The sequence below is a fragment of the Trichoplusia ni genome, chromosome 16, assembly GCF_003590095.1.
Source record: "Trichoplusia ni isolate ovarian cell line Hi5 chromosome 16, tn1, whole genome shotgun sequence".
NCBI classification, from domain to species: Eukaryota; Metazoa; Arthropoda; class Insecta; order Lepidoptera; family Noctuidae; genus Trichoplusia; species Trichoplusia ni.
The window spans coordinates 9886269-9910055 of NC_039493.1; the positions used below are offsets into that span (position 1 = coordinate 9886269).

A 23787-nucleotide genomic window follows, 5' to 3' on the forward strand; every position below is an offset into this window, starting at 1 on the left:
AATTTTTGTACCTGATTTTGTACTTTTACTGCATTTACCTAGATTGTGGGTTAAAAACCCATAACATACACAACATATTTGGTCATTAGCCATATTGATTGAAATGAAAGCTCTCTCCCCAGTGACGCATCTTAAATTTTTTCTGATAAAATGTACGTATCATCATGTTGACAAAGCACACTAAACCAGACAATAACAAATATCAATAACCTGCTATACTCCAGATAAATACACATCTTCTTTTACGTAGTATGAATACCATTGCTCTGAATCCCTGTCTAGTAATTATTTCAAACGAACATCAAGAAATGTACTGAAACTTACCAAGCAATCCACTTACTCATTTGACGCTCAGTCTTATTACTTCCAATTATCTTTTAGGTGTGTTTCCTGTAACAAATGAACTTTACCAGACATAAAGATGAACGACCAATTTAGCGTTATTACTTTGATTCCTGCCTATTGGTGCGTAATAAGGCGTAACACAGATAATATTTTGTTGCAGACAACACGTCGACCAAAATCCTCAACGCAATCGGACGGAAAAGGGAAGATCTCGGAGATTTGTGATAAAGCTGTAAAGTGCTGAAATAAGGAGACCTTTGTGTGCGTGTAACCGTGTAATGATGCGCCACGTGTGTCGAGTGACCAGTGTGTTCGTGTGTGGTTGTGCGGGTGTTTGAGTGTGTGGGGTGCCAATGCGAAGGCGGCGCGGGAGGGGGGCGGGGCGAGGTGTGCGGTGACTGCCCGCTGCACCATGCGACCGCCGCTGCCGCTGCTGCTGCTCGCCGTGTGCGCTGCCTGCACTGCGCAGATTGCGTGGACGCCCATATTCCTCGACGGCAGCAGTAAGTTCTATGTCTTAACAAATGTGACGTTAACTTGACGATTATTTTTTAAATTAATGAATATGTTTTCCTATCAGCTATAGCACACTATCCAGGAAGAGCCATAATTGATTGTTTTTACATTTCTTGACATTCAAATGTGTGTCATCGCCACACAAGATTTAGGTTAGGTAACAATGCATTTGTTATCAGGTCAAGTAGACCTGTGGACGCAGTCGTCATCGGGCTGCGCATGCCCCGGCGGCGATGGCGAAGACTGCGCATGTTGTGTGCGGGACGGCGCTTGTCCATGCGGGGATGTCGCTCCTACGCGATGCGCACAATGCGGGCTCGAACAGTACTGCGCTAATAGTAAGTTATTTTGTACCAGTATTTACTTTTTGTTGCTTGCCTAGAAGATTCTAATTCCTATTATGTTCTTCTTGATGCATAGGTACATCATTCCTAAATATGGTTCTAAAGTTATCTGATCTCAATTTTATATTTAGTTTAATTTATTTTTGTCATATCTGAGGCCTCGCTTAAAGGGATAGATACAGTTGCCGGGCTGTTGTTAGTGGGCTCAACTGTGAAACTTAACGGCATGCTTCGTCAGCGTGTACACGTTGCGTATTGGCAGTTATGTGTCATCGAAAATTCTGCATAATAAGACAATAAATTGTTGACTACTCGCTTGTTTTCAATACAATCTAGCGAAAATGATTCAACATAAAAATTAACTAGCGCGCGTTTACTTCGTTGTATAGTTTTTTTCGGCTATCACTCACAAAATTCGTAGTTTTCTATTGGGAAAGAACTTCCAAAATCAGTTTCGTAGCTTCCGAGATTATTTCCTTCAAGGTCACTAGCACCTAAAGTTTACTCTTGATAATATTACGATTGATGTAGGATGCTAGTTTGTAAGGGGTTCAATAGGATGTTCAGATAATTCCTTTGATTAAACACTTATAGTCTGGTGGTATGACGGTTGGGAAGCTAGGACAAAGGTCGATAGTTCAAATCCCAGCGCGCTCCAATTTCTTTTATAAATAGTGTGCGTATGTTACAAAATAGTTATCACTTGCCTCAAAGTAAAACGGTAAAGAAAAATTTGAGGATCCAACCTTAGATTTCTTTAAGTGTGTTAAAACTACATCAGACTGTCAAGTGCCTTTAAAAAAACTGAATCCTCGTAAATATCCTTTGGTTCTCCACAAAATACAAAGACTCTTTTAAGATATAATATTTAAGTAAAGAATACCAGGTTTCAAATATAAGTCAACATATTTCTTCTTTAAGTGCATCTGGAGTGTAGCTGTTGGTGGTAAAGTGTTGCTAATTGACCATTGTGTATAAAAGCCTTAACGAGTTTCATGTTACATACAACTCTAGCTTTTACTTTCAACAAAATTACTGTTCTCCGCAGACAAGATGTATCTTTGTTACAAGAAATTCAATTATTATCTATGCGGCTGGCACGGGGCCAAGATATCATTGATATGTTTCCTTTTCCGGTAGAAAATTAATATTTTTAATTTTATGGTACGATACACTCTGCATTATGGCAAGTTTTGAAACAAACGGGGTTTATACATACTTATAGAATTGTATTTTGAAATGCTAATTTTAAATAACGTTTATAAGGTTTAAATTTCGTTTTTAGATATAAGTCGCGGTTGAAGTCAATTTATTCTTTGGTTCAAAAATATCATACATACTGAAATTATTTGTAGTTTTTTGTAACATTTGTATCGTAATAAAGAAAATATTTTAGTCACATGAAACAAGTGACGAAATCAGCCCCTGTTCCACCAAGATCATAATTTTCAAATTGATTTAATCAAACAATAATACGTAGCCAATATCTAAAAAAACTCTTAATATACTAATTAGACTTCATTATTCAAACACCCTATTAAATTATCAATAACAACAATGCAGCTATTTCTATGATTACAATAAATTCAATATTCAATTTTAAATCATGAAATGCTCTATTGATTGCCATGTCGCCGCCATAATGACGCCAAACATACTTTATGTAACCGTCGTTTAGAACCCCACTAATATACAACCCTTAGGTATTCCAACCCGGTCGCTATATCCGTTTGTTCAGATAAGTGCTCAGTAGTCAAATCTATTAATAAAACGGTCGATACGTTTACATAATTTCAATCAACCCATTTCTGTTTGAATACCTTCGATTTGTTTTGTCCATAATTTTCTATTACGAAATATTTTAAGTTAAGTTTTTTCTACTGCGTTCCGTTTTTTTTGTAGATTTTCAGTTTTTCATTCCACTTTCTTTCGGATGTTGATATCGTTAAGCATAATCTACCAAACGTTTATGTAAAAATTTGATAAATGAATCCTTTCATTTCTTTATACTTTTTATTTTCCTTCGATTTTCTTATTTTCGTGATTGTTTTCAATCTTCAAAAAAATTTCAAATTGTTTGAAATCAGCTTGGAAGTTTTAGTATTACTTGTTACCTTATAATACTAACGTTTTCTATACATTTACGATACGAACATTCGATTCAAGATCGTTTTTTAGTTAGTACAGTAACTTTTTGTTAAATTGATGCGTTTCGTGATTTTGACACTAGGTTAAAAGTGATCGAAGAGACTCATACAAATGTTATGAAATCAGTTTCCTATCAATCGACGTGAAACAGTGAGCGTAATCCAACCCTTATCAATCACTTTCAATAGAGCGCGTTGAAGTAGTCATCGCTTTCATAATAATATACCCTTTACAGGAAGTTGGAAAATATAGGAAATATTTCCGCGATAATGGAGCATATTGACAAGTAAATAAGACTTTATTTTTACTGTGTCAAGGATATTTTAATGGAAGACAATTTATCAACTTTTTCGACATTTATTTATCATTTTCTTACATTTTACTTGTACCTACAGAACTGAAAGTGTCTCCACAGATTGTTCAATATTCGAAACATTTGCAATGTTGTTTAGAAAAAACAAAAATAGGTGTTTAAAATATTTTAATTTACCGAGGGACGTTTTTATACCCAGTCAACATCCCTTCTCATGAGGTACATTTTTTTCTGTATTTGCATACATTCTAAAAGAATATGGTTTAGTTTTACTTAGCGGTATTTATAACATGGTCGGGCGTCACCTAATATGTTCTTGAAGGCCATGTATCGTAATAATAATAAATCATTTTATAATCAGGCTACTAAGGCCCATAGACATACACCTTACTAACAAAGATATTTAAACAATAGTTGTGTTACGTATTTAAACAAATTTTGTTCCAGTGTGCAACATCACGATCGACTCTCGGGTCCTCAAGAGCAAGTCCGGCAAGACGTTCGGTCAGATCAAGTCGCCGTCTTTCGAGGGTCCCGGCGCGTGTTCCTACTTCCTGCAGCCAGACGCCGGCCAGCGTGTCGAGATACAACTCTACAGACTCGTCTCCGTCGGCAAGTTTAATGGAACGAGGTAAATACCATTTTCATTTTATATTTATATAAATAATCTAGATAAATTTTAGTTGCCACAACATCTTTTTAAATTTTTCCTTATCGCGGGTCTGCTGAAAGAAATTTATTTCAGAAATAAGCCGTACCTTAGTACCAGGCATTAATAAGGCACTTATATGAAATGATTTTAAATATGCTGATTGGCACAATTCATCGGAAACATTCAAAAAAAATCACTGACACGTATTAAATAAATTTTTTTTTTATCCGTTTTTCATATTAAATGTAAAGTATTCCAGAAAGAGAAATAAAAAAGTCATATTTTCCTGTAAATAAAAAATAACGTCCGTTTACGAGTGTGTTTTTACACGAAGTAGAATAAAAAAAACTGCAGGTACTTAACACTGAAAAGTAGTTTTCTGATAAAAATGTTAAAATTTCTATTTTTGATCGGACATATCGGTGTTTTGTTTCGTTGTTTTGTTGCCTTTCCATCTATTGTCAGAATGTAATAGACCGAATGATTAATGAGAACATTGTTTAAAACGGCCTGGCCGTTTGGAATATGTCTAATTTATCGTTTTGTGATCTCTCATACTCGCGTTTAGCTGAAATCTAGTCTATTGTTTTGTTCTTGATGTTGTTACAAACGAGTGTATAAATAAAGGTTAGGCAATAATAAAGGCTAGATATATAATATGTTTTATACTGAAGATTCAGTTTTGATAAGTTTTAAGAAATAAATGGTTATGTTATTATGTAGGTAGCATGTTTCCCATAAGTAGGTGTCAAGTGTTGTTAATAAAATTCATCAATACATTCTTATGAGTTAATGATATTTTTTTTCATTGAAACTCGAAGACCTGCAGTCTTAATTTCAAAATTATCTTCTTGAATAAATTATTTATTATAACTATTTGGCGTTACCAAATCGATTTGAATAATCAGTTGATCTACCTATAAATAACAAATACAACTATTATTTTATCCAGATTTGATTGGAAAATTTAACTAAATCCACTCAATTGAGATTTAAAATATTAGCAATAATTCATCCCGTAACTGACTGACACATTTGGCTTAATTGAAATGCAATGGATTCCATCCGCAATTACCTATGCAATCGGAAACTAAGTCCTGATTTAACTATCCTGATTTATGTGATACTAGCTGCGGTTCGCGGCGTTTCCCGAAATTTACCAAATATGCTGGTCCTTGCTCATTAATTTTCTCTTCATGAAAGTACGATTTTTTCAAGGTTTGCAGCCTACCTGCTTATATGTAATCAATGGCGTCAGCTACCTCCATCTATACTAATATATAAAGCTGAAGAGTTTGTTTGTTTGTTTGAACGCGCAATCTCAGGAACTACTGGTTCAAATTGAAAAATTATTTTTGTATTGAATAGACCATTAATCGAGGAAGGTTTTAGGCTATATACCATCACGCTGCGACTAATAGGAGCGAAGATATAATGGAAGATGTGAAGAAAACAGGGCAGGTATAAATCATAACTTATATCTTCTCACCACTCGGATGAAGTCGCGGGCAACAGCTAGTATTAAAATATTCTCCATCTACGTTTTAATTTTATACTTGATTTTACAAACTTTCACTTTTATAATATTGGTGTGACTAGAGTGTGTAGCTCGTTTTTCCACATGAATAGCGTTTCAGGTTTTAATTACTTTCATATTAATCTTTTTTATTACCCATTAAGTATATAAATTACAACGGTTTAATAACAATATGTTAAGGCGAGCCGGCTCGACGTACGCAGAAAATTCTTCAGTTTAATTAACGCCTGTGAAGTTTGTAAATAAAAGCGATGGAAAGTTCTATTTAATCCTTTTCATGTGTCACTGAGAACCCAAATAATATTATACCAGTTCTAGGTACACGCGTTCTTATTATTTAAGTTTGTGTATTCTAAGAATTAAGTACCAATATTGAGTGATTCCTACAGAATTGTGATGTTTCATTCGCTTGATAACGTCAATTTTCAGGTCAATTGTTGTTTATTTTAGACGTGAAGCAAGGTGACTGGTGTTCGCAGTTGACGATTAATATATTCGTGTAAAGGCATACCCACTTTTAGGCGAATTTAGGCGCGACAATAAATTTGAACAGAGTTATGTGACATTTAAGTCAATTAACGTAATTAGAAATAAGGACGTAGCCGTAAAAAGCCTCATGAACTTTAAATTATGCCATTTCGTTAGCATACACCAATTTTCATATAGGAATTTTCTACAATTTAACACATTTCAATGGAAAAATGAAAAAGGGTAAGAATAACTTCACCACTATGGTCACGAAAGATCTATAAAATATCAGATACGTCTATCGAAATCATAGTTACGGAACATAGATGAGTTTTATGGAGCGGGATATGAATGTTCGAAAAGAATCGGATGTGACGGGTCCGAGGTTGTCGCACGACTATGATCAATGTCCCGTCAAATTGAATATTTCCAGTGGATCGTCTTGGGATCGACACCGGCCATGTATATTAATACCCTGTTCATACATCTGTGACGATATGCTAAGCAGGTTTAAGGACATCCCGTGCTTGCAAAAAATATTTATGGTGTGCTGTTTTGGTGAAATATGCTTTCGGAACGCAAGTTTTTTTTTAATACAGCTCCCTGGTTTAATTGTTCAATCAAATGTAACAGGGCGTTTCACGAACATTGACTTCATTTGATTCATGGGCAAAGACACCCAGACTTGGAATAAGCATTCATGGGTCACACAAATGCTTGTCCTACTCGGGAATATCACCCACGAGTCCACGACACGTTGCGCATAGTGGGTTTGGTGTGGTAACTTAAGTATAAGTATCCGACTCGGCTATCTGAGCAGTCAATGTGTGTTCATTTTGTTTTGGAGGATATAAGTAATTGTGGGTTTCTCTTAGTTAAATCATGCAAACATTATGAAAACTGCAACCTCTTATTGAACGTAGAACCCGAATAATATCCATTCTATTTGCTTCTAAGGCTAGAGAATTATACCCGTTTACATTGCACGTGGGTAATATTCGCGTACCTACCTCATTTTGAAATAAGAACAATATGTATAAAATGCGCACAGTATAAACTCTTAACTTTATGGACATTCGCATTTAAAAGTGCGCATAAAACGCCGCTGCGTACATTTTTATGAGAGTTATGCTGCTGTGTTTTGTTTAGTTATAAGGCTGTTGGCTGCGCTCGGCGGGCAGCGTGCCCAGAGCTGCAGTCACAATCCAACTCAAGACAAATATGTCTGGATTATGTTGTTTTGCTCCACTACGTTTCATTTAAGCGGGTTTGCAAATGTTATGGGTACTGCTGAATAGTTTATTGATACAAACTAGCGTAAGTTAGGTGTTTTACAGGTGTTTTAAAGTTTGTGTCAAGGTCTATCTAGAGTTATATAGGTATCTACATAATAACGTTGGCAACTTCTTTTCAACAAGAAAAATTTAAATTTATATTATTAGCCTCATATGTAAGTGCCTGTCTCTTTGCTACTAAGGTAATAAAAAAAAACACTCATTAACATTTGTTCCACTATTTATGTATTAATCGCCCCCTGGAACTAAAAATCCAGAAATCTATTGACGCCGTCTAATTCAAGTAAGATTTTTAAAATTGCGACAACATTTGAGATTGTGAAGACTTCACTGTGCTGTCTCTCTTTTACTTCTGCAACAACTTATACACCGCAAGACCTGACCTAGACCACAATATTATCATTAATAACTGAACTTTTCTCACTCAGTTGCGTGGGAGGCTGGCTTCAGCTCGGCGGAGCAGGCGCAGTGCCCGCAGGTGGCGCCGCTGTGACAAGACTGTGTGGGGCCAACGAGCGGTACACGCCGCCAGTTGTACTGTTCGCCGATCATGGGGCCTCCACTTTAGAATTTAGGTAAGTACATATACTACAATACGTGTAATGTGAGAGGCCACTATTTTAATACACACATGTTTCTGTTTGGGTGGTGGTATGTGATGCCAAAAAACAAAAAACAAATAAATGTCATTTTAACGTCCTATTATCAACAGCGTTTACCCTGTGAGTAGTATAGTATAACCTTTGTAAAATAGGTAGAGAAACATGTAAACGTGCTTATTCCGTAGCGTTATAATTCGAATGAATTTCGAATAACTTACCTATAACTTAAAAAAAACACATCTTACACAGTCCAAATATCATGTAACAAAAATATGTTAAAGAAAAAAAGAACGTGTTCGTATGTTATTCTCGAAGATTTACTAAATTTGCGTCGTCTTGTAGATACCTCGATATTATGCGTACCTCCAATTTAACGTAAAGATGTTTTATCCCTTATTTCATGCTAGTGAAGAAACATAGTCTAAGATATCTTTATATAATTTTTATGAGCAGTAATTCCAAAATTATTCAAATAAACTAATAATTAGTAGACTCTGCTATGATAGATTCACAATTTCACAAATTAATTGCTGTAATATAACCAGTACCAATTTACTAAATAGCCTAAAGTTTTAATAATGGAAAATGAAGGCTGATAACAAAGCGGTTACTACCAGCTTCGGGAATTGTGGTTCTGTAAATTTTGCGAGTTAATGAGTATGATCAGGCTCCCTTACACAATCTATTTTTAAACAATTTTAGGTTAATTAGTGTATTTAGGTATCCGATAATACCAAGAGCAGCGAAAGCGTTTATTTTAATAGCAAGCAATTACCTAACGGCCTAATTGTTGGTACGTTTTGGGGATTGGCGTACATCGCAGGCACATTACAGTAATAGTATGCGGACGACATTATCCTAGCACTCTTAGTTTGGTAATCAAAACAAACAGGTGTGTGTAGATACATCGATCATTAAGCGTAACTCGTTAAGCAATCAGGTCTGCTCGCGCGGTGGTAATGAATCCGACCAAAATGAACAATAATTAATTACATTTTCGTCCGCTAATGGGAGCGGCAGACACTCAAATGAGCATTATTTCCGGATAGTGAAGCGATGCGGCCGCGTGGAGCATTTCAGAATTTATCTCCATTTGCAGTTCGGTTCGGAAACGCGAATTCCGGTAGAGAGCGCCAGTCGGAATCGGAACAAAAGGTCGTCACGGCGGAACCGGTAATGCTCGATTCAGAATTGTGGCCGGTTGACAGAGAGCGCTGCAAATGCTCGTGTCAGCGACGACTTGAATCGCTTGATTTTATGAACTTATGTACTAAGCGGCGAGCACTTAAGGCGCCCAGTGTGTGCCTAAGATTACTCTAGTATGCTACTTTTACAAACTCGAGCGCACAAGGAATTTTACAATAAATCAAAATTTACATTAAAGTTCTATATCCACTTTCGTCTATGAAATTTGGCAACAGGTGTTCCAAGCTAACGCCAAAAAAACATTTCAATACTTAAAACAAGATATTGAAAACGGAAAATTTATTTAGCTATCTTTAGAACAAAGTAAAGTCTGATAAACTTTTTACACCCCTGTTTTAGCATCAAAGAGGACAGATTTTAACATGAGTTACTTTTATTTTATAAAACGTTTGTACCTCAGGAAAAACGTTTCATGTTTCTAATTTAGCTCCTTTGTTGGCAGGATAATAGAAAAAACTGTAAGGTCACAGTTCCTCGCGTTCTTCAGTTTCACGTCTCTGAGTAATACCCAAGGCGTCGGGTTTCACCCTAGGGGCGGCTCCCGGATACCTCACACAGGTAAATATTATATAAGAGGCTACAAAACCCTTTAGCCAGCTATGTATCATTATCATTTATCTTGACTTTGTGCTTAGTTGCTTCAAAACGTTTTCTTTTCTGACATCTACTGTCAGAAAACAAAACACTGGCTTACGGGCTTTTTTTAGAATGAGACTGTTTTTGTGATGATGTATTATTAATGCTTATGTGAGTTATGTTGGCAATAGGATGAGTTGATATATTAAATGGTATAATAATGCTACACGTATCTGTTCCGACTTAAAAAAATTAAGTATGTATTTGACTTGAGTGCCAGTAACGTTCCGTTTAGCGAACGAAAGAATTATTCGTAAATATTTTATGAAGCTCCTATCTGAGGCTATTTCGTAAATATTGATGGAGAATTGCACTTAGTCTTCGACGGCATAAAACCTCATTTCATTCTATTAATATTTATCACCTCAACAAAAGCTTTATTCGGTATTTGATTTTTCAGGCCAATATTTTCCGCGATCAACTATAAATTTTTCATTCTTTCTGCTAAAAGATACTTAAATTTGACTGAATTTTGTGAAAAAAGGTGAATTGTAATGAAAAGTAGATAAAATGGAGTATTGGCAATGTAGGAAAGCTAAATAAAAAGTTGATGAATAAATTGAGACCGGTTTGTTGGGATATAAGCAAGCCTTTACATTGTGTACACATATAACAAATTGGTGGCACATTGGCGATGAAGCTTAGTATTCTTTGGTGGGAAGGGGGATAGATTCATAAGATAGTTATTCATGGGTCGGCAATTATTCAAACTGGCAAAAATGTAAACCCATATTATTGTGGGCGTATATCTATCGGACACATTGCCTAAAGTACAAATTCCCTCTGAAAATTCAATACCGCTTTTAGTCCGACCTGAGAATTAAACTCCACGCTTGTCAGTTTCATTCGGCTGCCTGTGGCGAAATAATTTCATAAATACTCAAAATAAAGCTAAAAGCAAATAAGAAGAGGAATAACAATATTTCCTTTTGTAAGTATATTGTAGGTTATATTATTTAACGAGTATTTAAGTGTTCGAATGACGGTGGAACGTCACAAACATGTCGTCAATTGTAGGATAGCTGTCTTATCAAGATATTTTCGGAAGTTGCGCAAGTGTGGCATCAGAGACCCTCGTCAAGTCGACTCATAATTATACTCAGAAGTAGCTTTATACAATTTCGTATACATTTGTAGGTACTTTATATACGCGTGTCAAATACACACCTTATTAAGTAGCCTTCCCGGTATTTTGTTTGTAATAGTCGAATACCGGGAAGGTCGCGTCTTTAGGCAAAAATATTTCGTAACGCGTGATGGAATTGTTTCAAAGGGAATGTGACAACAGCAGAAGGAAAAAAATAAGTTATTGTGGGGGAATAATATAGAATATACAGCATGAGTCCAAATAACACAATATTTTGCCCCAGCTATATCCAATAAGACTCATATTCAAATACTTTTTTGCAAATATTAACTAGATTTACGAGTACATTAGAGTTTACTCCGCCTACAGGAGATCGGATAATAACTTTAATTAATTATTTATGTGAAGCCCTGCAAAAACCTTGAGATTCAGTGAGCTCATATTACCTACTATTACGGAAATGGTTGTGTCAATAATTAATTAATATTACGTAATTGCGATGTTTTCTTGTAGAAAAATGCAGAACTAATATTTTTTTACTTCAGTAGCAGATTTTTTGTGGATGTTCATGCTTAACTTAATTTATTTGTATTATGTTTTTTCCAGAATAGATATTACGTTAACTGAAAAATTGGCCTCTATTTTGAAATGTAGAGAGTAGTATCCACTTCCACTTTCCAAAAAAATATATATATCCATCTGGTACCTACATAAGTATTTCGATGTATACACTCACTGTTAAGGTGTACTGTTTATATGCGTATTCTGCTTGTTTTCAAAACAAATACTCAGCTACTTAAGCCGTCATTTCGTACAACGGAGCTGGTGATCACGGCAGGGAGATTACTCACTAATCCTACGTCAAAATGACTTAGACCCTTTTTTATACGCAAGTGTACGCTTGTATGTAGTCCCTTCCAAAGCTCCTTACGAATTATGTATAATATACACTTATTCTCTTATGCTACGTATTAGGAAAGCCGTGATTAATTTTTGAGACTATGTTTTTTTGGGTTCGTATTTCGGAAGGCACGTTAAATTGTGGGTCACGGCTGTTATTCATACACCTTTGACAGTCGTTACAGGTGAAAGTCTGACAAACAGTCTATCCAAGGGGTACCGTATAACCCAGGTAACTGGGTTGAGGAGGTCAGATAGGCTGTCGCTCCTTATAAAACACTGGTACTTAGCTTTAGGCCGATGTTTTTTTTTTTTGGTTAATCGTTGCGTCAATGCTAAAGTATTTGTAGTTCCTACTACTAAGTAGGTAGGTAAGTAGTATGTATTCAGTTCTACAAACAAAACAATCTAGCAATCTTCTTACTATTTACTATAAAATTTAACAAAAACGTTTTGTCTGACGTAATTCGCACTTCCCTTAAACGAAACGTGTGCAACGTGTTTTGCCGGTGTTTGCACGCCAGTGTTATTTCTGATGCCACATATGTTCATGGAAATAAACAACTTTCCCCCAGAAAGCATTAGCCTCTAAAATTAAACTTAACTCTTGCTTTTGAAACAATTAACTTTGAGTTCCTATATTCAGTTGACTAACTAAATTAAACAAATCGTAAAATCGTTGTACTTGATTTTTATTCCCTGACCCAAAAATACGATGTTCGATTGGTGTGACGTGTCTGTGTTCGTGTGCGTTTGCAAATGGCATTGTAGCTGTCGAACGACTGAACAGATAGTCATTTTTTTAAAGGTAAATTAGTCAATGCTATTATCTCCCAGTTTTTATACTTGATGAAAATCGGTCCAAGATGAATTAACAATATGTCTGCGGAGTACCTATATATTTTTTCACAACTTTCTAATTTAAGGGTATTTGATGTAAGAGCCATTCTAGGCGAAAGGCGGATAGGCGAATTTTCAGTGCCCGCTTGAGACTGAGTCAATACATGGAAAATTGTTATTCTTTCATCACATCTTCATATAAAAGTTTTCTAGGAAATAAACTCCGCCGTAAGTAAACCGTAACCATGATAATATAATAGTGAAGTAGGAGCATGTAACTATAAGGAAAAGAAATAATGTTGCCCTGTAAACCCTCTCAGTGGGCTGTAGAAGAACTGAGCACTGAAGGAAAATGGTTTATAGATATGTGTGTTGAGTAAATGTGTACGCATGGAAGGTCCTTCCTTATATTTTCGTTAATTATATAATAAGTAATAATTATTTTCTGCTTTAAATTTCGTATCACATTTTAGATTAAGTCTTTAAATTCCCAAAAAGGTTTCTCCATAGAACGGTGTTTAGGAGAAATCCTTTAAAAAGGACCACGTCTCATCCCTTGAAGTTATTCCGTGAATTGAAGATGGGTCTATAAAATTACTCTATTTAAATAACATTATGAAATTAAGTCTCTCAAGTCTTGAATACAGCTTTTACGGTAAACCTGTTATGTAAAGTGAGTTAATTCCACATTTGGTATAAAATTAATATTCGTTTATTCGATTTATTAAACGTTAAACAGTAGAATTAAAAATAATATTGTCATCTAATGATAAAAGGGAAATAACAATTTTTAGTGGAAGGTACGTATGTCTAAAAACAAAAAAAAATGATATTTTAAGCGAGATGACACATTACACAGCGTCAAGTGTTGTCTCGTTTCCGCTACTATAAGACTTACATTAACAGGCTGCGATATCTTCCTCAAGATACTGAAGTTCTCATCCTTTGTTTGTTAGTCTGACCTTGAAGGATTGTACTGGACACTAATTAAACTTTATTCGCAGTAAAGGCATTTTCGTCCACTGTCTTTAAGAGCTGGCAAGGGGAAAAATAAAATGATTAATCAAAACAATAATATGTTCATAAATTGCGATGACAAGACACAACTAGGTTACCACGCTAAAATAAAAAACTAAGCTACTAAGTAAGTTGATACTACTAAGCTGATATTTGCCTCACAATGAAAACATAGTTGGGTGGCTGATACTACAATGTCATGATTGATTTTGATTTTGATCATCTCTTTAAATGGTTAACTATATTCATGTTTTGTCTGATTTTACGTCTTTCCCAACAGACTGCGACTGGCTGTACCAGGACGTGTCGTGTCGTGGTCCCGGGTCTTGTGTCCTGGCGAGTCCCGGATATCCCGGTCTATATCCTCCGCACCGCCGCTGCCGATACCTCTTCGCAACCAACTCCGTTCACACCAGGGTCAAGATTATTTTCACATCTATATTGTTGCCTAGAAAGTAAGTATTTATTGACTTTGATGATTAATTATAAACACCTGTTTTTGTACTTTTTGAGTATGGCAAGACTGCCCAGCTGTGACACATTCATAGGCTAGTACCAACTTACAAACACCTCCATACACTTAAACTTTAAACATTTTAAAAGTCGAGGTTCTAAGTACCAGTTTTCAAGCAGCGTTGAAAAAAATATGTTTTAAAGAAATTTTTGGATAGCGATAATATTTAAATCACTTTACAAACGTGTTAAAGCAGTCTTTTATAAACATAATTCACGTACAACAATATTCTATGTCACAAAATCCAATATTGACAAACTTTCCTCCTATGAACGATGTGTATTAAAATGTAAACACGAAAATGAATACGAAAGCAGAAATCTACCCGAAGTTGGATCCGACGCAAATCTCTATGTAAACGGCCCGAGCTTTATACATTCACGAAAATATTATATTTACTGTTATGTAACTGATATGCGTTCAAGCGAGGTTTTATGAAATAATTACAACTGAGGCTGTAGATAAGTTATATTTTTCCGAGTGTGTCCGTTAATCAAACGGCCCAAATGTATTGAATTGACAAGTCGAAGCAACATCACTTTGTTGAATCATCATCATCAGCCCATATTTTTCCACTGCACGCCATCAAGATCTTTCTTTTGCTGCTGTTATTCAGCACGCTTCGTTGAATCGTAAATATCATGTTCATTTCCCGACTGAATTAATATGTATGTGTAGAGAACAATGTTTTGTAGTCAAGCTCTTCATTCCATTCGTTTAACATTTTCAATAATGTTTGTGCTTATAGCTCAAATTTAAAAAATAATTTCAAAAAGCTTAAAATTAAGTGACATTCGAACTCCTTAAAAGAACATGAATAAATCCAACATTATAATTTCTAATCCATTTACAATGATTAAAAGTTACATACGAATTCAAAAGTAATTCGTTTCTACTTACTTCGGATTTAATAATTTTAATATTAATATATTATGTAGGTGCGTACATCAAAGAAGCCTTCGTATTAGGGTTGCTTTGAAAAGGGTTCTGGGTCTGGGTACCGTCTTACAAATATTGAAGAGAGTTGTTGATAAGTTACGGGTATAAGAGCATGTGGGTCGATAAGCATGTTAAGTATTACAAATTTAAATTATAGGTGGCAATTGGCAGGGGACTGCATTTTATTATGGCTCGGAGAGCAAAACGGTATTTTAAGGCCATAGTGTGAAATGTGGCCTAGTAATTCTAGGACTAGAAATGGGACGAAATATTCCTCTTCTTTGTCCTTACTCTCTTGTCAGAGTAGTCGTGTTGGCCTTAAGGTGCTGGCAAGCTGGACTATCCGTCGCCATTCCTCTCGTACCGAGGCTTTCCTCGTACCTTCGTGAAGTGGACCATTTAGAAGAGAAATAGAGCAAACAGACGGCTAGCGAAAAATATTAATGAGGTGTTGGTGAATGAAAGGGAAGAAATAACTCAAGGTCAACATAGAGTGCATATTCAGTGCTTTCACTGATGTGGCCTTTCATTAATACAGTTCTATTTTTGTTAAAAGTACGATTCCCCCCTAAATAATTGTCGTTGTAGAATTGATAGCCTAGTGGATAAACCGTTGGATTGCCAAGTCATGTATTCAAATCCCAGCACCCACTAATATATTTTCGAATTTGTGATTGTTACGAACTATTTATCCCTTGATTAAAACCATGTATTGAAACACTAGCTTTTGCCCGCGACTTCGTCCCCGTGGGTAGAAGATATAAGTTATGATTTTTACCTGCTCTGTTTTTTTTTTCACATTTTCCATTGTATCTTCGCTCCTATTGGTCGCAGCGTGATGGTTTATAGCCTAAAGCCTTCCTCGATGAATGGTCTATTCAATACAAAAAGAATTTTTCGATTCGGACCAGTAGTTCCTGAGATAAGCGCGTTAACAAACAAACTAACAAACTCTTCAGCTTTATATATTAGTATAGATAAGACAATATGTATATCTACCTATACGCTAATAGTACCAAAACCCAAAGGAACATAAAGAATTATTTAATACGGAAACAACTAACTCAATTTAAATTACAATTTAACGTCTTACAAGACGAGACGTTAACATTAATGGGCATGTCAATCTGAAGTCTCATTTGCTTAATTTTATTCTCAGAACTCAAATGTGAATGTTTTCCTTTTACGTAATTTGTATGAATCAAATAACGTTTGGCGATAATTTACGACTCTCTCTTCGTTATGTTAACTGTATGTTCAAATCAACTACCGAAAAAAATATAATTTTTAAATGTCGAAAGTTTTTGCTTTTTATCGATTCAATTAGTTCTTATTGTTAATAATAGTTTCTTTTCCTTGAAAAAAAAACATTGCTTTTAAATGAAAAAATAAAAATAAATGAATGGCATGTAATTGCTCAAATCTTTCTTGTTTCAAGGGTCCTCTCTCAAGCAGTGGGATATTCATTTATAAGCTGGTATAATTCATTTTTCAAAGCCAGTATTTTCCTATGACACTATTTAAAAATACGAAGTATCTATAGATTAACTAGACAATCAAACTAAATAATTTGTATTTGGTACAAAATGTTTTTAATGGAACCAGGATTTAAAATACAAAGAGAGGTTGTATACCACTCACCGCTTAGTTTCGAAAACAGCCAATGCATTAAATGAAACAATGAACTATTTGCACAATATTGGAAGTAACGGTGTCACAGCTAGTGAAACGCAGTAATTACAAGCTTAATGGTCCGAGGGTCAGGGTGTTAATACGAACACAAAAGGTGGACCATTATGGTAATGGATATTATGGTTTTATATCTCTGTTTATCACTATTTTGTAAGTTTGTTCCAATTTTGTGTAGTGATCTAAATAACGAAATTGAGCAAAACGTGTGTATAGAGTATTTTTAAAATGTTTCTCTAGTTTTCTATTTCATATCTTCATGGATAGAGCTTTAGTATGACTTCACTATTATGTTACCTTATTATACAATATACAATATACAATAACCTAACGGTTATTAATTTGATGTTTAAAGCACAACTACAGTCATAAATATTAAGGTTTGTAAAGTGCCTGAAAGGGCACGTAAAATAAAGATCTATTGATTTTGCTGATATAATGACAAATTATGTTTGTATTGCCAATATTTACAATTTATATTTAAATTAAGCCCCCAAAACCTTTTCTGGACGAAGGCATATGACGAGGGTAATTATAATTTACAGTTCAAAAGTATATTTTTAAAGAAAATAGTATTTTTCTACTAGACAAAAGCAAAGGCGAGTTATCATTCAGCCGACGTGTGACCTACATTGTCTGCCTGTTGGTACTCAGTTGCTATTGTAACGCTGTCCACATTGAAGTTTCCCATAATTAGAACATCGAACAACTAAGATTACTGTAACCAACATACTAATGTCGGTACCTAGTTCAATTAGAATAAAATTATAGTTTAATTTTGACATGTCAAATATACCTACTGCAGAGTACCTAATCAAAATATCATTAATACTGTTAATACAAATTTTCTTATTACAGAATTATCATATCCATTTAAATGGTAAAGTATTCTATATTTATGAGTTTTCTTTTAAAAAAACTTTATGTTATTTAAAGAAATATATATCTATGTATAACTTTCCCCATATATGAATATAATTTAATACGAAAAGAAATAAAAAAAGACTATAAAGGGGTGACGCTAAAAAAAACTACAATAGCACAAAAAAATCAAGAAGTATTATCGGAGTATTATTACCATAAACCCCAATATAGCAACGTATCCAAGTATTATTACATTACAAACTGTATTTAAATCGCACATATAACGCGATCAACATCACATCTTACGGGAATGTCCCGTTTATTGATTATTATACGGTAACCATCATCATTTGTACGAGTGACGAAGCCGTTACCAAGGTAATAAGGAAACTGATCGTGTTACTAATATTCAAACTTCTGGAGAATTTATTTGTTAATTACGTGAGGTAGTGAGGGGTGGAAAATTAAATGAGATGTTTGTAGACTCCTAAATATTTGTAGCACGTGCTGAGAGCAATACCAGGCATTGTATAAGTATTTGGGATTTTGACTGGCAAGTTGGTCTAGTGGTTGGTGTCCCTGACTGCTAAGCCGGAGGTCGTGAGTTCGATTCCCATTCAAGACAAATGTTTTTTTGATGACCACGATCATGCGTTCTGTATCTGGGTGTAATTTTATTTTTAATATGTATGTAGTTATGTGTGCTAGTTGTGGAATATTACCACATATTTCTTAAAATAATATAGAGTTATTTATGAGGCGACCTAGCGTATAGTCATGGGACAGTAGTGGATTCTGTAGTGTATCTAATATCACTTCGTGCCTTCCAGCCAATCGACCAACTTCTGACAAGCGATTTAAGGTAAAAAATATATTAAACATTATCTTACATAGTGTTAATGCGCAGAAACAAAAACGAATACGAATTCTAAGCGGTTATCTACAAACCCGGCCTTTGATAGGAGACGTACCAAAAACCTATCTAGATGCTTCAAGTTAGGCTTCACTGAATTTCCATTTAGAAATTTTATTTTTGAATCGTCAAAAGGCTGTGCCAAGTCTCATTCGCACACAGAGTTCCAGTCTACTGAAAAGATTAATAAATATGAATAGGTACAAAAACTACATAGTTTTTGTTGTGTTGTTATAGTATCAAAACAAAAGATCAAGTCTGCATGTTAGTGTATATGAGATACGACATGTTGCCACAGGGCCTCGACTGGCGGTCAGCAGAAACCTAAAAATAGTCTGACTATCATATTTTTAAACGTCCGCATTTGTGTGGTAAGCCTAGGTGTTCAGTGTATGTGACTTGAATGCTTTTGAGACCCCCTGCAACATAATCATAGTATACAATTCATTTGCTGGCGTGATATTTTTTTAAACCACCAAACTCTAAAACGTAAAGTAGAAATTCTTCTGAATGAATTTTATCAACCCGTATAAAATCCATTCGGTTTTAAAGCTGGCGAACAATCGTTTTAGTAAATAAAGGATCGCCATTCGTATCTCTTTTCCACTCGTATGGGCGTGGCGACGAATCTCGCTAAATGTGTATTGACACGCAGCTACTGAAACAATGTTAAGTGGATGAAACATTATTAAAAAGGGTACATAAATATAACAAATGGCTTGAAATTTAAACGTGACTTATTGCCGTATTACCTCGCTTATTTTTATTAGGTCTTATTCAGACAAATGATAAGCCTTACATTGTTTTATGTTGCTAATAAAGTCGTTATTTTGCGCGATAAAACAACGCCGCATATTTTTTATAGACTCGCACAGTCATAACCGTAATGTTTTACAAGAATTTGCCTTTACAAGAACTATTTCGATTATCTTTACTTATCTACATATTCTACAGTTATCTTTGAATACTTACCAAAAGGAAGACCAAATCCAGATTAAACATTACAAAGGGGACACTTCCTCAATTAATGATTATCCTTATACGTTTTATCTTGTTTGTCACTGAGATAGATACGAATGAGACAAAACTGAGTCTAAAAACAAGATTGCAAAGTGAGAGTACCATAAGCATACATTAGCTGGTTCGACTAGCAAGATTGTTACGAGCATTGCGCTGCATTTTGCATTTCTTCATAACGTGGGCACAAAAGATGGGTCTCGCATCAGTGACTCCTCTGTTGTCACGTGACCCGTTGGCTTGTTTCATGTTCGCCTTCTCCATAACAAAAGTTAAATAAAACTGTTGTTATGTTTTTGTTGGTATTTGGTGCTTCAAAGGTTCTGTAAGGAGGCTAGTATTTGTTAATGTGCATGGATTTTGAGGGGAGAATAAATTTATTAACGAGTGAAAAAGTAGTCATAATCGATGATTTATCCTTTTATATTTCTATTTAACAATACGTGTTCCAACAAAGTTTTATATGCTTTAGAGTCTATTAGAAGCGCTTCTTGACTAATTTTGATATCTTTGCATAAACATAGGTTGATTAAAAACAATATGACACAACAGAACAATGTAATTAGAAATTAATTACGAGACATACTCGCATAAATGTGTAATATGTAAATAACATTGCTTGATATTAAGGACCTCTACTTGTATTAAAACGGCATTAAATTAAGGGTTTCAGACAAAACATAAACTTGATTAGCATGCGTAGCGTACTCGGCTTAGAGATAATTGCTATTTCCTCCTCCGTATAAAGCTATCTCACCGTCTTTAATCTCGCCCACTTGACTCTCTTGGCAATAACACTTGCTACTCCAACATAATATGCTTGTCATTACTTACTTTCACACACAATTATTTGTTAATCCTGAACCCTTATTAAAATTCATCCCTCCGTTTATTGAAACGTATTCGGTATTTAAATACATCGCGTCGCCGACGACGACGGTCGGGAAATCCCAAATATTTTCACATCTCCGATATTGCTCGCCGTATTTATAAATTCCTAAGAGCATTTTAAAAAGATTACATTTTATATCAAACTGAAATCTCGAATATCGATTACTAAAGCTTTAACTTTTACATTTTTCTTGAAGACGGGTTTATTTTTTAAGTTTTCTCATTTAGGAGATCCCTTTAGAAATATTCGACGACTTCGAAAAGTAAACGTTATGTAAATTTGTTGTTATAAGTATAAACGAAAAAGATCAAAGTGCTCCAAATACGGATAATTGAAAAGGAAACATCCGTGACTTTTACGTTCGCAACATTTCCGTGGAATAATAATGTGGGCACACATTCGTATATCTTTGTTCCACTAGCTGTAGTTCCGCGATAAATCCCTGGAGAGTGCCAGGGGAGAGAAATAAAAGTGCTATCTTTCTGCAATACGTTTTTCAACATACTAATAGGTAGAATGTTCACACGCGAGCAGAGCCACTTTAGCTACCAGATTTAGCACAAACACACTCGCTATAAACTTTTCAAAGAAACCTTGAGCTTTATGATCTCTTTGAAAACAGATTTATTATTATGATACACGTAAAACGTTAAGTTCTTCATTTATTTGTTCTTGATGTGAAGTGGATTAAGTGTTTGATTTTATATGTTTTTGTTTGTGAGTGTTTTATTTTATAACAAAATTCTCAAGTAGCTTTTAACAACCCTATTAAGACGTAACCTGGAATTTTCTGGAAACGATTTTGTTTTTGAACGTTTATAAGGTTGTCACAAAAATACAGTAACATGTTTAATGATCTTAAGTTGCGTTTGTTAAAGGCAAGTGGTATTCTTTTATTATGAAGACAAAACAAAAACTTCATAGAAATTAGCAATATTTACTTAAATAACAGTGTGTTTGCTACGATTTAAATAGTATTCAGATCAGAAGGTTGATGTCATTTTTTTTTACCCAGTCATCATTTTTTTTCTCTTTCTCTCTTCAATTGCAAACTACAATCATAAAATTAGAGTTAACTAGCAACAAAAAGAGACATTTGTAAGTAGGACTAAGCCATATCCAGCAGCAACGTGCCTCGTGGTGCGAACCTTATCGCTTGCTGAAACATTTTGTCACCGTTCCTTTACCGCGAGGCGTTACTTAAAGCTTCACTTACGAACATTGTACAACTCTTTTCCCACTTAAGACACTTTTATTTACAAAAGATTACAAGCAACTTTGTTTAAAGGTCATTCTCTGTAGTCTTTCTGCTTGGAATAGTTTTACAAATTTTTATATTTTGCGCATATAGCATGTTATAACTTCTGGCAGCTTGAATCGAATCTAAATAATTATACACAATACTAACTTTATTTTATTGTCTTTTATATAAAACTCTTGGATAAATTATAATGATGAAACGTTTTATTCATGCGTATTAATTGGGATTGCTTGAATTTGACTCACTACCCCGCCGGCGCGTCAGCTCATGACTAAAGACTCCGGTTAGGTCCTAGTCGGGCAATCCGGGGATCACCCTTACTAGAATTACTACAGAAATATCTTGGACAATTGTCTTTTCAATAGACCTTTTAGGTTCTCATTTTTTTTTCTTTTTGGTCAATGTTCTCACAATCTATAGACACATTCGTTTATAAGGATAAAGATTAATATCGACGTTTATTAGATATCACAAAAATTGTTGTTGATAAATGTTCTACCACATCTCTGTAAGCCTGGTATCGCCAGAATGTTCTCCGAAGAGATTTATTGAAATCATTTCGAAATGAACAACTTGCTCGAGCGTAGGTGTTTCGTGGTACGTTTGGTAGATACCATCTTCATGTAATATTTGTTATTCTCATTGTTGTTATAAACGCCTCTTAATTGTTCACTCGAGCTTCTAAAATTCATTTTAGATAGAAGGAAAGAAGGCTGTAGGCTATTGACCCTGTACCAAGAATTGTGTTTCCTGCCTACCTATAGGTAATTTTCCATTCCACTGTTTCTAAGTAACATATTTTGTTTTAGGTTAATAAAGATAATAATATGTCTGCGAAAAACATGACCAAATTGTACATGTACCACGTGTCTTTGTAATATAAATGACTAATTAATCACCGAATATTTTCGTTTCGTTTATTTTCTTAGTCTCTTACTGGAACAGATTACGTAATTAAATAATAATAATACTCCTCTGGGAAAAAGATCCTACAACTGTATCAAATCAGATCACATTGAGCCCAACACGAGGGTAATCGTATATACAAAAAGGTTTTAGCTGTTTATGCTATAACAAGAGAGAGAATTCAACATACATACGCCCTTCGTAAACCCCAATAACAAACACAATCCCAAAGCATATTTAACTTGAAAATCTACCGAAATGTATCGAAAATCCGTACTCCGACTTAAACAGAACCCGCATAATCCATTCATAAGCTTTACAATAAAACAATATCGTTTTCGCAGTCAGTGTGCGACGGATTATCTGACGTTACGAGCGGGTAGTTTGTTGTCACCATCGTTGATCGGCACCCTTCCCAGTATTCGGCAGGTATCGATTATCGTTGAAGAGATCCAATAAAATCACAATACAGGATACCTAGCTCGTCATTAGCAAGCTGTTAAAGCAAGGATACCGCACGTGTTTAAGCGAGATGATATACTATTCATGTAGAGCGGCATCTTTTTAAGAACTGCTGGTAACTAACTTGTAAGACGTAGTCGTAGGCTTCTTGTACAGAATCCCCATAACCCCATTCAAAATCTTCTCGTTAAACTAATACTGTTTCCACAGTCACTGTACGACGGACTATCTGACGTTGAGGGCTGGTAGTTCGCCGTCGGCCTCTTTACTGGGGACTCTTTGTTCCGAGCGCTCGGCCACTCTCGAACACCCTGGGCCAAACCTGCTTCTGGAATTCAAGTAAGTCATAAATTATACTTTTAAGACGTAGATTTATATTTGAAAAGAATGTAAAAAGTAGCGGCTAAATTAATTACTAATTGTA

General features: G+C 35.0%; 1 protein-coding gene across 3 annotated transcripts in view; it reads left to right on the forward strand.

Moving 5' to 3' along the window:
• The window catches only part of LOC113501799, a 58435-nt gene that overhangs the window by 24367 nt on the left and 10281 nt on the right, over nt 1-23787 (forward strand). For all 3 annotated transcript variants that reach the window (XM_026883060.1, XM_026883058.1, XM_026883059.1), the window contains 7 exons: nt 506-848; nt 1041-1199; nt 4114-4297; nt 8047-8193; nt 9869-9984; nt 14187-14361; nt 23574-23702. In XM_026883060.1, coding sequence (XP_026738861.1) covers nt 758-848; nt 1041-1199; nt 4114-4297; nt 8047-8193; nt 9869-9984; nt 14187-14361; nt 23574-23702 — 1001 coding nt within the window. In that variant the 5' untranslated portion in view covers nt 506-757. The remainder of the gene's footprint in view (nt 1-505; nt 849-1040; nt 1200-4113; nt 4298-8046; nt 8194-9868; nt 9985-14186; nt 14362-23573; nt 23703-23787) is intronic.